The sequence below is a fragment of the Aethalodelphis obliquidens genome, unplaced genomic scaffold (genome assembly GCF_003676395.1).
Source record: "Aethalodelphis obliquidens isolate GAN/ISIS:26980383/991018 unplaced genomic scaffold, ASM367639v1 scaffold7, whole genome shotgun sequence".
Taxonomy (NCBI): Eukaryota; Metazoa; Chordata; class Mammalia; order Artiodactyla; family Delphinidae; genus Aethalodelphis; species Aethalodelphis obliquidens.
The window spans coordinates 42,991,997-43,006,021 of NW_020837951.1; the positions used below are offsets into that span (position 1 = coordinate 42,991,997).

A 14,025-nucleotide genomic window follows, 5' to 3' on the forward strand; every position below is an offset into this window, starting at 1 on the left:
AGAAACCTGAAACCCAGTGTTGCAAATGACTTGCCCAAAGTACCACATGCAGTTAGTAGAAGAGTTTGGACGAGAACATGGGTCTTCTGCTTCCTTCAATAAGTCCTTAGGGGCTGCTAACTGGTACATGAATCTACAGGTACATAAAGAGGAATGAGACAAATTCCCTGCTTTCAAGGACCTTACAGCCCATCGCAAAGAGTCCTCTTCTGATAAGCTCTCTGTTGCTAATGAGTGAAGAGTCCCCAGTAGTTTGAGATGATAGTTTTTTTGCACACTTTGCCAATTTGCTGATCTTTGATGACATTCACCAGCGGACGCTCATCTTAGTATACGTGAAATAAAAACGTGTACAAGTATCTAATTTTTAATCTGACCTTCTTAAGGAAGCATCTTTAGGGATGAATACGCTTAATCAGTCATGCAGTTCATTCAGTTATAAAGAGTTTGGAAAATAATCTGCCTGTGTGGGCTGTTTTTATCCCCATGTTATTTGAAACACACAAAATTCTTTTGAATAATATTTATCAATCAGTTGTTGACAACTGGCTGAGAGTTATTCATATGTTATTTGACTGACTTCAGTTATTAGTGTTCAGGATGATCACATGCTTGACTAAATTGACGTGTTAACTTTTTCAAACCAACTATAACACAAGTAGATGTGGACAAAAACAATGCAGGAAGCCAAAGGAGTGAACTATGAAACGTGTTTCAGTCAAGATCTTAGGGAGAGTTTTGTAACCAATTAAAATGGAAACCGTGCTGGTTTTGAGACTGAAATTGTGAAGTCTGGCTTTTGGATTGTTTATGAAATAGGATGTTTTTCAATATCAAATTGAGATCATTTTCTTCATTTGCCATTCTTTGGTTTTTGGCAGACAGAAAGAATACAGTTTTATCCACATCTTTCTTCCTGCCTTCGATAAAAGCCAGCTCTATCTCATGTAAAAAGAATGATGTGGAAATAAATAAGCCAGTAGTATTTTTTCCTCCAGCACCATAACTGGATGTGTGAACTTTGAAACTAGATAGAGTTTAAATACAAGTAGTCTACTTACTGGCTATGTGACCTTGGTCACTTTTATTTTATCTAATTTTTTATACAATTTTTAAAGGTTACACTCCATTTGCAGTTTTTACAAAATATTGGTTATATTCCCCATGTTGTTTTAGTCACGTTTCTTAACCTTTTCATGCCTTTTTCCCCCATTGTAAAATGGGGATTTTAATAGAACCCATCGAACAGGGTCATTTTATGGTATAAAATGTGAAAATACTCTGAAAGTATTTATTATAGTGTCTGACCTGTAGTGGAAGCTCAGTAAATATTAGGTATAACAATGATTACTATTATTGTTATTATTATGTCCAACAGCAGAACAAGAGGTGTGAAGAGGTACTAAGGCATGAAGATCTTCTAAGACTCTTGGGGAGGTGATTAGTTGAAATGAAATGGGATAACATAGAATAAGACATGTGAACTTACATATGTATTTGGCTATTAAGAGGAGGTCATTTGTGTGGAAGCAGAGGCTAAATAATTCCAAAAAGTAAGAAAACATGCCATATCTCTTCCTCTTCCTCTCCTCCATTTGCTTTACAGTGAGGACAAAACTTTAGAATCAGCAGTCGTCAAGGTCATTAATCCAGTTGAGCAGGACGATGCCGGGTTTGAGTACCGAGAGTCTTCCTCCTCTCTGGTGGTGAAAGAGATTCTCCAGGAGGCTCCCGAGCTCATCACCGAGCAGCTGGCTCATCTGCTCAGAGGTGAGAGATGACTCTTTTTATTAAATACTGGAAGGCTTAATGGAGTGTCTCTTGACTCGCTCATGCAGAAAGAGTGCGATCCATTCTTGGGTTAACAATCCCTTTCAAGACCACGGGAAGCTTCATCAGAGAGGCAGGGAGTAAAGAGTTTGTTAAAGAGTAGCATTATATTGAATATTAAAAATGTGCATTTAGAAACAGGCATGAAGGATCTCTGTTCTTGCACCAGATCAGCATATTAAATGGACCTGCTGCACTTCTGCTGGGGAGCGGGAATAGCTCCTCTGGCCATCTGATAGCTTCCAGAGGTGATTCTTGCTCCGGAACAGAGTGGATATGGGCCAGAATTCCACACCCCTACGTGGAAATATCTGCTGGTACTTATACGTGCCTCGTTTATATAATACTGCTTGGATGGCAAAGTTACGCACCTTCGTTTTGGTGATATTGTGCAGGGCTTTTATGGTCAGATTGCCACTTCCTTCTCCCCCCATCCTGTGGTGTTTTCCACCTTCACCAGCCTACTTTAAGCACACCATCGTCAATTATCCTCGTCTCTCTTTCATCTTCCTCAGTGGAGCCCATCTCTTCTAAAAAGTGGTTTCCAAGCTGGAAATTGTCAGTTGACTTTGGTGCCACAAAATTAACCACAAAAATTCCGTATTATCTTGTGTAGGGCAGTTTGGGGTTTTGTATAAAGCTTTTTTTCTCCTTCCAGCAATCCATCTTGAACATGGTAGACAAAGACTTTTCTCAGAAGTATTTGACATAGGAAAGTGAAAAGCAGTGATTAACAGGCTGAAAGAATTAAAAAAGGAAAGAGAAGCCCAAGAATACGTGACAACTCTTTTGAGGGCTTTTTCCTTTGCTTCCTCTACTACTACCAGAATTTGGAGAGAAAAAGGTCCTAGACTTTTATAGTTCCGACAAATGTCTTAGAACCAGCGGCCCCAGTCAACCTGTTTTAAATACTTTTCTGGCTCTGGACATCTGTAAAACTGCTCTCTGGGAAACTGTGCCTTCAAGTAAACTAAGTCAGCGCAATCATTTATTTATGACAGAGCAGAAGGGAAATAAAGGCGATCGGGGATCTCGGCCAAGAAGGAAGTTGTTTGGCAGTGCAAATATGTGGTGCAGGCAAACACTAGAGAATGTGCTGTTTAAACATTTTGCAAACTAAGAAGTTTGGTTTATTGTTCAAAAAACATACAAGTGTTGTTTAGTAGGAAAGAAATGTAGTCAAGGAATAGTTCATCATGATTTTCTATAAGTAATAAAATAATATCAAACTGCAGTACATTGGAACAAAGATATGATTTTGTTGTTGACGATGATGATAACAATGATGATATTCAGATTTAGGGAATTAGAAGGGATGCAGACCCTCTTGTTAGTTACCTTAGTTTTAGTTTTCAAAGCTACCAAGAATTAGAACTATGGTAAAGGACCTTGGTTTTTCTCATCATCAGATATTTTTCATAACTTTGGGCTTGAGATGGCACTGGAAAGCTGGCAGGATAGGGACATCACTTCCTTGTTGCTTGGAAATTGGAATTTGAACGGATAGAGTGCCTCTACCTGTGAAGACTGCCAATACAAACACTGTCATGAGGAAGCCAGAGTCACTGAAGCCTGGGAGGCAGTAGACATGGGTGTCGTCTTATAGTGGAAAGAGGGCTCTGGGGACCTTTGACCAAAGTGTGTGCATGTGCATATGCATGTATACATTACGTGGAAGGGAGGTGAAACATCACTGAACAGTTTGGCCAAAAGGGAACCGAAGGATTATGATCCGAGGAGTTTGACTTTAAAAAGGTAACTGAAATGTTCAGAGTGAGAAGGGCAATGGGCCAATTTTTAAAACCTCTTGAATCTTTAATAAATATAAGAAAGGAACCAAGTCGAATTTTGCTATGTTCACTAAGCTCAAACTTAGATTTTAGGGCTTCCCTGGTGGCGCGGTGGTTGAGAGTCCGCCTGCCGATGCAGGGGACACAGGTATGTGCCCCGGTCCGGGAAGATCCCACATGCCGCGGAGCGGCTGGGCCCGTGAGCCATGGCCGCTGAGCCTGCGCGTCCGGAGCCTGGCTCCGCAACGGGAGAGGCCACAACAGTGAGAGGCCCGCGTACCGCAAAAAAAAAAAAACCAAAAAAAAACCCTTAGATTTTATAGTTTTCCAATCATGTATTAACACCAAACCTACAGGGAAGTTTTAAAGGGAACTTTTTTTATGTGCCTGTAAATAATTTTAGGATTCATTATTTTCATAACATAATTCTTTCTAAAGAGTTTTCTCTGGAAATAGCTATGTTATTTTGTATTTTGGGGTGCTCAAAATGATCATTAATTTGACACACATGTCTAGAACATGTATTATGCATTCTTCTAGGTCTTGAAGGAATGCAAAGTTCTACACACACCTCTGCCATAAAGAATTTTGAAAAATGTCTGTTTCCAGATGTCATGAGGGTTAAATATTTAGTCAAGAATTGAAAGAATCTTTAAAAACAGCATAATTGGACCTCAATGGAAGATATATTATTATAAACTTTGTGCCAAAAAAATCTGAATATACTCCAAACTAAGTACTTAATCAATTTGGTTGTTCTTTGCCTTTCATTCTCATGATCATATCCTAAAATCCATCATGCTGAGGCACACTGGTGTGCTGTAAGTGGATTTCAAGTGGGCCAAGATATTGATCCCCTCAGTCCTTGGAGAGGACCCTAAGTATGCCTCCTAGCCTGGTAGGCTGAAAAAAAAATCTAATTTTCTGTGTGTTCCTTAATGTGCAAAAGATTGAGCCTACTGTTCCACTGTTCTTATCTTTGGTGCCTGGAACAGTGCCTGTCATATAATAGACCCTCAATAAATCCTGTCATAAAATGAATTTTGCAAGATTGTTTATATAGTTTCTGTTTTTATGACTATATTGATTTAATTGGGACTATGATATTGTAATTTCCATTTCATTCCGGCCCACCCCTACAATATTCTTAATGTCCAGAATTTGAACATTGTTTCTTCCAATAATAACCCCCCACTTTTTTAGCTTCTAGAAATCCTTGTTTTCGTATTTTGCAAACGTTTGTTTTTATTTTCATCTTTTGGTTGTCCACTTTATATATATAAGTTTAACCCTTTCATGGAGTATAATACATGCACAGAAAAGAATACAAAACATAAATATAAAAATATAAATATACAGTTCAGTGAAATATCACAAAAGGGACACCCTTTTAACAATTAACCAGCTTAAGAAGTAGAACAAGATGACCGCTTTGTGCCCCTCCCCATCGCCACTCACTCCCTCTCTAACTAAGGGTAACCAATATTCTGATTTTTATGGCGCACACTTTCCTGCTTTTCTTTAAATTTTACCACCGCTATGTGTCCCCCATAACACTAGAGATTGGTTTTTGTCTGTTTTGTATATTATGTAGATGGAATCATATAGTATACACTCTCGTTATTAGATCTCTATATTTATATTAAATGTAGTATCTATTTGCATAGGTCAGTTATCTATCATCTATTCATCTATTATTTATTTATTTTATTTTTTGTGTCCTTTCTTCTTCCATAGAGTATTTGAAGTGGTTTACAAAAATGCATGTAAATGTAACAAAACAGAAAAAAGGGTCAGAGTTAGGAAACATACAAATAAATAAATTTGGAGGAGTAAAAGTGGTGTTCTGTTTGAAAGTTTGAATAATAGCTTCCTGGAGTCAATGAAAAAATAGAAATATAATTAATTGTAAAATTCATATTATTACTAAAACAAACACATATACCAGTTCCTTATTAAAAGAACATCTAAGTCTAAAGGTTTTTTCCTTATGTCAGTCTTCTTGAAAAGACACCTAATAGTCATAGGTATCCTCCAACTTTTACATATGTAATAGCAGTTATACAGGAACTGGGCAGAGTGCATCACACACTTTCTGCTCCTCAGTCAGCATATGGGGATGGTTTTAATCAGCTTCATCTTGTCTAGTAAACGTATTTCCTGTTCCAAATCTCTTTTCTATACATGCTGATGTTTTTCTCTAAATACAGGATAGTAATACTTAAAATCAGTCATATTGGAATCTTTTGTAGTCTTACACTCACTGCTGTAGCTGTATATCAAAATGTTTGCATTATGCGATAATATTATATTCAAATATGGAGATAGAACCTGATTATTATGGATGCTGTTAAAAGATCATTTGTATACTGATTAGAAGTAGGTATCAAGTTGCCAGTGTAGAAATAACCTGCTGTGTTTATCTAATAATCTCCCCTGTCATGCTATCATATGGACCTTGGCAGGAGAGTTATGGATAAATGTCAACAGGTGACCCAGCCATGGCTAATATGTGTTCAGGCTCTGTGGGGGATTTAACAACGTTGACATAATTTGTGTTTTCTTGAATTAATACTTCTTAAAATAGCTAGGTCTTGCTGTTGTCTTTCAGTAGGACATACCTCAAACTTAGAGATTTCAGGATACAGATCATTAGCATCGCTTTCATCTGAAAAGGCATAGATTTACTTATGGAGATTACTTTCTAATTATTTGTGTAAGAAATTATTTGTCTAAGAAAAGAATGTGCTCATTCAGATGAGATCATAAGTAACCCTGATTTTTGGAAATGTGTCTTTTCCTCCCCTTCCTATCTCTGTTTTTGCTGTTGTGGTTCCCGTTTCTTTGCTTTTTTTCTTTTCTTCTGACTTTTCTTTTCATCTCCTCCTCCTCTTTCTACTTTCTCCCTCCTACTACCTGCTTCTAAGATTTCACTGTTATCATTTTCAAATAAGCTGCAACCTGTTCTATCTAAAAGTCACATTATACAGTCATGGTGGCCTAAACTTGGTGTTTGGTTATGCCCTGGGTTTGTACCAAAAGCAAACAATTATAGACCTGCCAGACTCCTCAACCTGTATTCTTTTATTTCCTGCAGAAATGTTTACTAGAGGGTAATTGCCAAATTTAAGGTCCGTTAAATTGCTGAATCATCGCATTGGGGGTTTGTGTGCCCACATATGTGTGTGTGTGCTTCACAGAACCAGCTGGCAATGATGAGACTGCAGCCACTGATTACCAGGCAGGTTTCCATCAAAACCACACTTCACCCGGCCTTTCATGTTTATGTGTATAAAGCCGTGACAGAGCCACAACTTGAATAGTGAAACAGATAACAGCTTGTTCTTAGCTTAGGACGCGGGAAAAGTGTGCCCTAGGTTTTAAAGAAACAACTCTCTCCTTCTGGTGGTCATTCCATTTGAACTTTAATAAAGAATTGTTGCTTGCTATTTTCGTAGCCTAGATTAACAGCTTCAAAAAGATCCTTTTAAGGAGGTAAAATAGGAAAGGAACAGAGCCAGTTTTTTTTCTTTTTTTTTTTCTCTCTTGCCCAAAGAGTGAATCATCCATCTCCCAAAATGGTTACAAAGTCCAAAAGGAATTAAGCGGCTGTTTTGCTTAGGAAGAGGGATGGCCTGTGTTGGGGGAAGGGGAAAGAAATTATTTTTTCTGCAAGATATAAAACCAGAACATTTCCTCAACCTTAGAGTGTTAATTATTTCTTTTGCCATATAAAGATAAATTTTATTCTTAAATTCAGACATTTTAAATTTATAAGATTACTAAGCGGGGCTTCCCTGGTGGCACAGTGGTTGAGAATCTGCCTGCTAATGCAGGGTACACGGGTTCAAGCCCTGGTCTGGGAAGATCCCACATGCCGTGGAGCAACTAGGTCCGTGAGCCACAGCTACTGAGCCTGCGTGTCTGGAGCCTGTGCTCCGCAACAAGAGAGGCCGTGATAGTGAAGAGGCCCGCGCACCGCGATGAAGAGTGGCTCCCGCTTGCCGCAACTAGACAAAACCCTCGCACAGAAACGAAGACCCAACGCAGCCAAAAATAAATTTAAAAAATTTTAAAAAAAGATTACTATTAAAAAAAAAAGATTACTAAGCATTTGAATAATATGCTCCCGTTTTATCACTGTTCAGGCAGAAATATAAGCTAAGTTGTATTTTCTATTTTTTTCTCCTTCCTTCTCCCTTCCCCCTCCCTCCCTCTCTCTATTATTCATCCTTTAATTTTTTTTGTTTCAGTATGAAAAAGAAAATGATCCCAGGTGAAACAGGAAAGAGGTTTAAAATCCCTTCTTTCCTGCTAAGAATTTACCATGCAGAATATGCCTTGACTGTGGTGAATGTTTTCCCCAAACAACTTCTGACTTCATTAGATCATGTTTGATATTAATACACTGCAGTTGCTTTTGGCAAGATGTCCTTCACTTCTCCATTCTTTTGAACAAAGAATATGTGGTTGATTTTTTTTCTAATGGAATGAAATGTTTGTTACTATATTTTTTTTTTTTCGGTATGCGGGACTCTCACTGTTGTGGCCTCTCCCGTTGCGGAGCACAGGCTCCGGACGCGCAGGCTCAGCGGCCATGGCTCACGGGCCCAGCCGTTCTGCGGCATGTGGGATCTTCCCGGACCGGGGCACGAACCCGTGTCCCCTGCATCGGCAGGCGGACTCTCAACCACTGCACCACCAGGGAAGCCCCTGTTACTGTTTTATTATAATTGCTTTCTCCGTTGCTTGTCGTTAATCCCCCATGGCCTGTGAATACCTGGGACGCATTTGGGTACGTGTATATGGATTTAAGTATTTTTTAGTTCTGCTGAATTTGCTGGATGTTAAGTCAACTCTTATGCCAAAAATAGGTTTGATTTTGTGAAGAGGTGCCTTTGGCTGCTCCACATCCTGATACTGATATTTAACTAAGTATGTCGCTAAATGGATCTCTAAAGTGAAGTAGAAAAATTTGCTATAGATGAGTCTCTTGGATAAAGTTGGGCCATAGCCTTTCTTCTGCAGTAAAAACAACTCAGAGTATGGTGGCCATGTTTTGAGTTATTGTTTTCCTACTTACATCAGAACATCTTCTCCTTTTTAATTGTCAAGGTAAACCTAATTATAATGTCAGAAGTTTCTTTTCATTGAATTATTGTGTAGGATTCTGTTTAGTGCAATATCTGTTATATTAATTTCTGAATACTGCCTTTTTATGTATTTTAAAATTAAGATCCCCAAATCGAAGAAATTGGATTCTTGATTTGACTGTAAGCCAGGCACATTTTTGTGAAATTTATCCCTAAATATTTATATTTTGATGCTAATACAGTTTTTTAATTTAAATTTGATTTTCTAATTGTTCATGATTGTTTATAGAAATACAAGGGTTGTATTATTGACCTTATATCATCAACCTTGCAAAATTTATTTACTATTTTAAGTTTATTTGTATTAATATTTGTATTACTAGTTAATTAATTCATTTGTATTGATGAATAATTCATTTGTATTTTCATTTGTAAGTTCATACACATACCATCTATGAAGAAGTCAGTTTTTATTTCTTCCTTTTCTTTCTTTATACTTTTGCTTCTTTTACCCATGTTATTTCTCTGGGCTAGGATTCACACTGAAGTGTTAAATAGAAATAGAAATAGCAGGCATCTTTGTCTCATTCCTGATTTGAGGTGGAAGTCTTTCAATATTTCACAGTTAAATATAATGTTTGCTTTCCTTATTTGGTTTTTACAAATGCCCTTCATCAAATTAAGGAAATTGTCTTCTATTTCCACTTGGCTGAGATTTTATATGATTAAATCTTGGATTTTATCAAGTAGTTTCATTACTTGACATCTACTGAAGTGGTCATTTGATTTTTCTCTTCTATTAGTGTGGTGAATTATATTAATTAACTTTGGAATGTTAATTTGTCCTTTAATTCCTAGGAAATCCCTATTTGGTGACAATACAATATCCTATTATATATTGCTAATTTGATTTGGGACTAGCTTTAAAAAACTTTTTTGCAACTACGTTTATGAGAGAGACCTGCCTCTACTTCTTTCTTGTAATGTTTCTGTTGAGTGTTGGTATGAAGATTATGCTGGATTCAGAAAATAAGTTGGGAAGTGTTTTCTCTTTCTAATCTTCAGAAGAATTTGTGTAAAATTAGTATTTTTTAAATGTGTGGAACTATGGCTATTAAACTATGGATTCATTTTAAAATAAATACAAAACCATCCAGATTTTAAATTTCTTTTCCTGCCAGTTTTGGCAAGTTGAGTTTTTCCAGAAATGTCCATTTCCTCTAAAATTTAAAATCTATTAACGTTGTACTTCTCTTTTAATGTCATTAGAATCTGTAGTATGTCACGTTTCATTCCTAATACTGGAAAATTATACCTTCTATCATTCTTCTCTCTCTTTTTTTCTTGAACAGTTTTTAAAAAACTGTTAGTCTTTTCAAAGTATCAATTTGTTGTTTTATTTTCTGTATACGTGTTTCTTTCCTGTGTCTTTAAGTTTTGCTCTTACCTTTATTATATCCTTCCTTATACATTTTTTTAATTGAATTTGTCAGGTTTTTTTTAACATCTTATGCTTTTGAGGATATAAAACTTCCTCAGAGCATAGCTTTAGTTGCATCTTACAAATCTAAATGTCATATTTTCATTATCATTCAATTAAAATATATTGTAATTTATGTTGTAATTTCTTCTTTTACCATGAGTTATTTAGAAGTGCATTGTTTATTTTGCAAACATTTGGAAATTTTCTAGTTTTGTTTTATTACTGATTTTTAGACTATTTTCATGATGGCCACAGAATATAACTATGTGATTGTAATCCTTTGACATTTGTTAAGGCTTGATTTTTTTGTCTCAACAGGTAGTTAATTTTGGTTAATGTCTCATTTGTATTAGAAAAGAAAGTATAGTCTGCCATTGTTGATAACAATGTTCAATTTATGTTAATTAGGTCAACTTTGTTACTCATGTTGCTCAAATATTCTACATATTTACAGATTTTTTTTCCTGCTGGTTCTTAGAGTTGCTGAGAGATGTGTGTGCAAAATTTCCCACTGAGACTGTGTTTTTATCTCATTCTTCATCCAGTTTTGCCAATTTTTTGTTTTACATATTTAGAAGCTATTAGGTAATGTTATTAGCTCATATAAATTTAAGATTGTTGTATCTACCTGATGGTTGAATGTTTAATAATAAATACATATTTGTCTTAATTTCAAGTAATTCTTCTTGTCAGAGTCTACTTTATCTAATAATAGTATATTATATCAATGTTACATCTTTTTCTATTCTTTTACTTTGTTTTTCAATATCATTATATCTAAGGTGTGCTCTTGTAAACAGTATATTGCTATTGTAGTTTTTAAAATTCAGGTTCATAATTTTTGTCTTTTAATGGAAGTACTTTGTTTACTTGTTTGTTGTTGGTAAAAAACACATAACGTTAGATTTACCATCTTAAACATTTTTAAGTGTACGGTTCAGTAGTGTTAAGTATATTCACATTATTGTGCGACAGATCTCTAGAACTTTTTTGTCTTGCAACACTGAAACTCTATACCCACTGAACACTAATTGTCTCTTTACATTAATATAATTGCTCTAACATTTGGGTTTAATTTGTCATTTTGCTATTTGTTTTCTATTTATCTCACATTTTCCCCTTCTCCTCTCATTTCTTTACTGCTATTACACTAAATAAGAACTTTTACTATTACATTTCCTTCCATTAGCTTACTAGTTATGAATTCTTTTTTAGAAAATTATTTTAGCATTATAATAAAGATTACAAAATACCATTAAAATCTCATGTAAATCGATATTTTTGCCACTTGTCTGATCATCCAAGAACCTTAGAGCAATTTATCTCTACTTAGTTCATTCTGCGATTTGTTACTATTGAAATGTATTTTATTTTATTTTTTTACTAAGATTTTCGTTATTTTTTTGAAATGTATTTTAATTACACATATATTTTAAACTCCATATTATAAATGTTTTATACAGTGAATATTGATTTATTCTTACCCACATATTTATATTCTCCAGTGTTCTTTCCTTCCTGCATTTCTTTGCTTCCATCTATAATAATTTCCCTCTGCCTTTACTGTTTTGTTAGTGTGGGTTCTTCTTGTGACAAATTCTTCCAGTTTATATTTCTGAAAATGTCTTTATTTTGCCTTCATTTTTTTCTTATATTTCAGTATAGAATTCAACATCAGCAATTATTTTATATCAGCACTTTGAAGCTGTAATTCCAATGTCTTCTGATTTTCATCATTTTAGATGAAATTAGCTCTCAGTTTTATTGTAGTTCCTTTGACAGTAATATATTTCTTTTTCTCTGATTTAAAACTTTTTCCCTCTGTAATTTTTAGCTGTTTCACTGTCATGTGCCTAGAGGTGTTTTTCTTTGTATTTATTCTTATTTGGGTTCATAATTTATCTTGAGTATTAGAGTAATATCTTTCATTAATTTTGAAAAATGATTGACCACTGTTTTTCAAATATTGTCTCAGCCCATTTTTCTCTCTCCTTTCCAAGGGGAATTCCTATTACATATATCTTAGACCTTTTTTCTATGTCACCTATGTTTCTTATGCTCATCTCTATATTTTTATCCATTTTTCTCTCCATGTGTCAGTGAGGATAGTTTCTTCTAAGATATTTTTCAATTCGCTAACTTTTTCCTTGCTATAATCTGTTGTTTACAGATATTTTTGTTCAGTTATTAAATGTATAGCCTTAAAATTTCTTTTGAACATTTTATTTATAGATTCTAATTCTCTTCTATAATTCTCCAGCTAATTTTTTTATTCCCCCGATTCTGTTTCCATTCTTTTCTCACGAGTTTTTTCCTCTGGAGTTTCCATTCATTTGTTTATATTTCCTTTATGCTTGGTAATTTTTTACTGAATGCTGAATATGTATATGCAAAATGTAGAGATGATGCTATAGATGATGAAATTCCTTTGCTATGGAGAGGATTTACTTTTGCACCTCAAAGGCAGTTAGAAGACTGTCAGATAAACTTAATGTATTCTGTGTTTGAGCTGATTCAAATCAGGATTTCAGGCTTCAGGAAGACTGGTCTATTTTTGCTTCACCCTTTTCTTACAGGCAGGACTCAGCAAACTTTTTCTGTGTCAGATTAGATAGTAAATATTTTAGACTTTGCAGGTCTGTGGTCTCTGCTGCAACTATGCAACCCTGTCATTACAAAAAAAAAAAATCCATGAAAAATATGTAAATTAATGGGTGTGGTTGTGTTCCAATAAAACTTTATTTATAAAAACAGGCAGTAGGTCATATTTGCCCTGCAGACTGTATTTTTCCAATCTTTTTTTTTTTTTTTGCATCTTTATTGGAGTATAATTGCTTTACAATGGTGTGTTAGTTTCTGCTTTATAACAAAGTGAATCAGTTATACATATACATATGTTCCCATATCTCTTCCCTCTTGAGTCTCCCTCCCTCCCACCCTCCCTATGCCACCCCTCCAGACGGTCACAAAGCACCGAGCTGATCTCCCTGTGCTATGCGGCTGCTTCCCACTAGCTATCTACCTTACGTTTGGAAGTGTATATATGTCCATGCCTCTCTCTCGCTTTGTCCCAGCTTACCCTTCCCCCTCCCCATATCCTCAAGTCCATTCTCTAGTAGGTCTGTGTCTTTATTCCTGTCTTACTGCTAGGTTCTTCATGACATTTGTTTTTTTCTTAAATTCCATATATATGTGTTAGCATACGGTATTTGTCTTTCTCTTTCTGACTTACTTCACTCTGTATGACAGACTCTGGGTCTATCCACCTCATTACAAATAGCTCAATTTTGTTTCTTTTTATGGCTGAGTAATATTCCATTGTATATATGTGCCACATCTTCTTTATCCATTCATCCGATGATGGACACTTAGGTTGTTTCCATCTCTGGACTATTGTAAATAGAGCTGCAATGAACATTTTGGTACATGACTCTTTTTGAATTATGGTTTTCTCAGGGTATATGCCCAGTAGTGGGATTGCTGGGTCGTATGGTAGTTCTATTTGTAGTTTTTTAAGGAACCTCCATACTGTTCTCCATAGTGGCTGTACCAATTCACATTCCCACCAGCAGTGCAAGAGTGTTCCCTTTTCTCCATACCCTTTCCAGCATTTATTGTTTCTAGTTTGTTTTTTTTTTGTTGTTTTTTTTTTTTTTGTGGTACACGGGCCTCTCACTGTTGTGGCCTCTCCCTTTGCTGAGCACAGGCTCCGGACGCGCAGGCTCAGCGGCCATGGCTCACGGGTCCAGCCACTCCATGGCATGTGGGATCTTCCCGGACCGGGGCACGAACCCATGTCCCCTGCATCGGCAGGCGGACTCTCAACCAC

The 14,025-nt window shown here is 35.8% G+C and overlaps 1 protein-coding gene across 5 annotated transcripts in view; it reads left to right on the forward strand.

The window, feature by feature from the left end:
- Window positions 1-14,025, forward strand: part of PRUNE2 (prune homolog 2 with BCH domain) — a 272,472-nt gene that overhangs the window by 55,165 nt on the left and 203,282 nt on the right. For all 5 annotated transcript variants that reach the window (XM_027105655.1, XM_027105657.1, XM_027105658.1 and 2 more), the window contains exon 4: window positions 1,607-1,770. In XM_027105655.1, coding sequence (XP_026961456.1) covers window positions 1,607-1,770 — 164 coding nt within the window. The remainder of the gene's footprint in view (window positions 1-1,606; window positions 1,771-14,025) is intronic.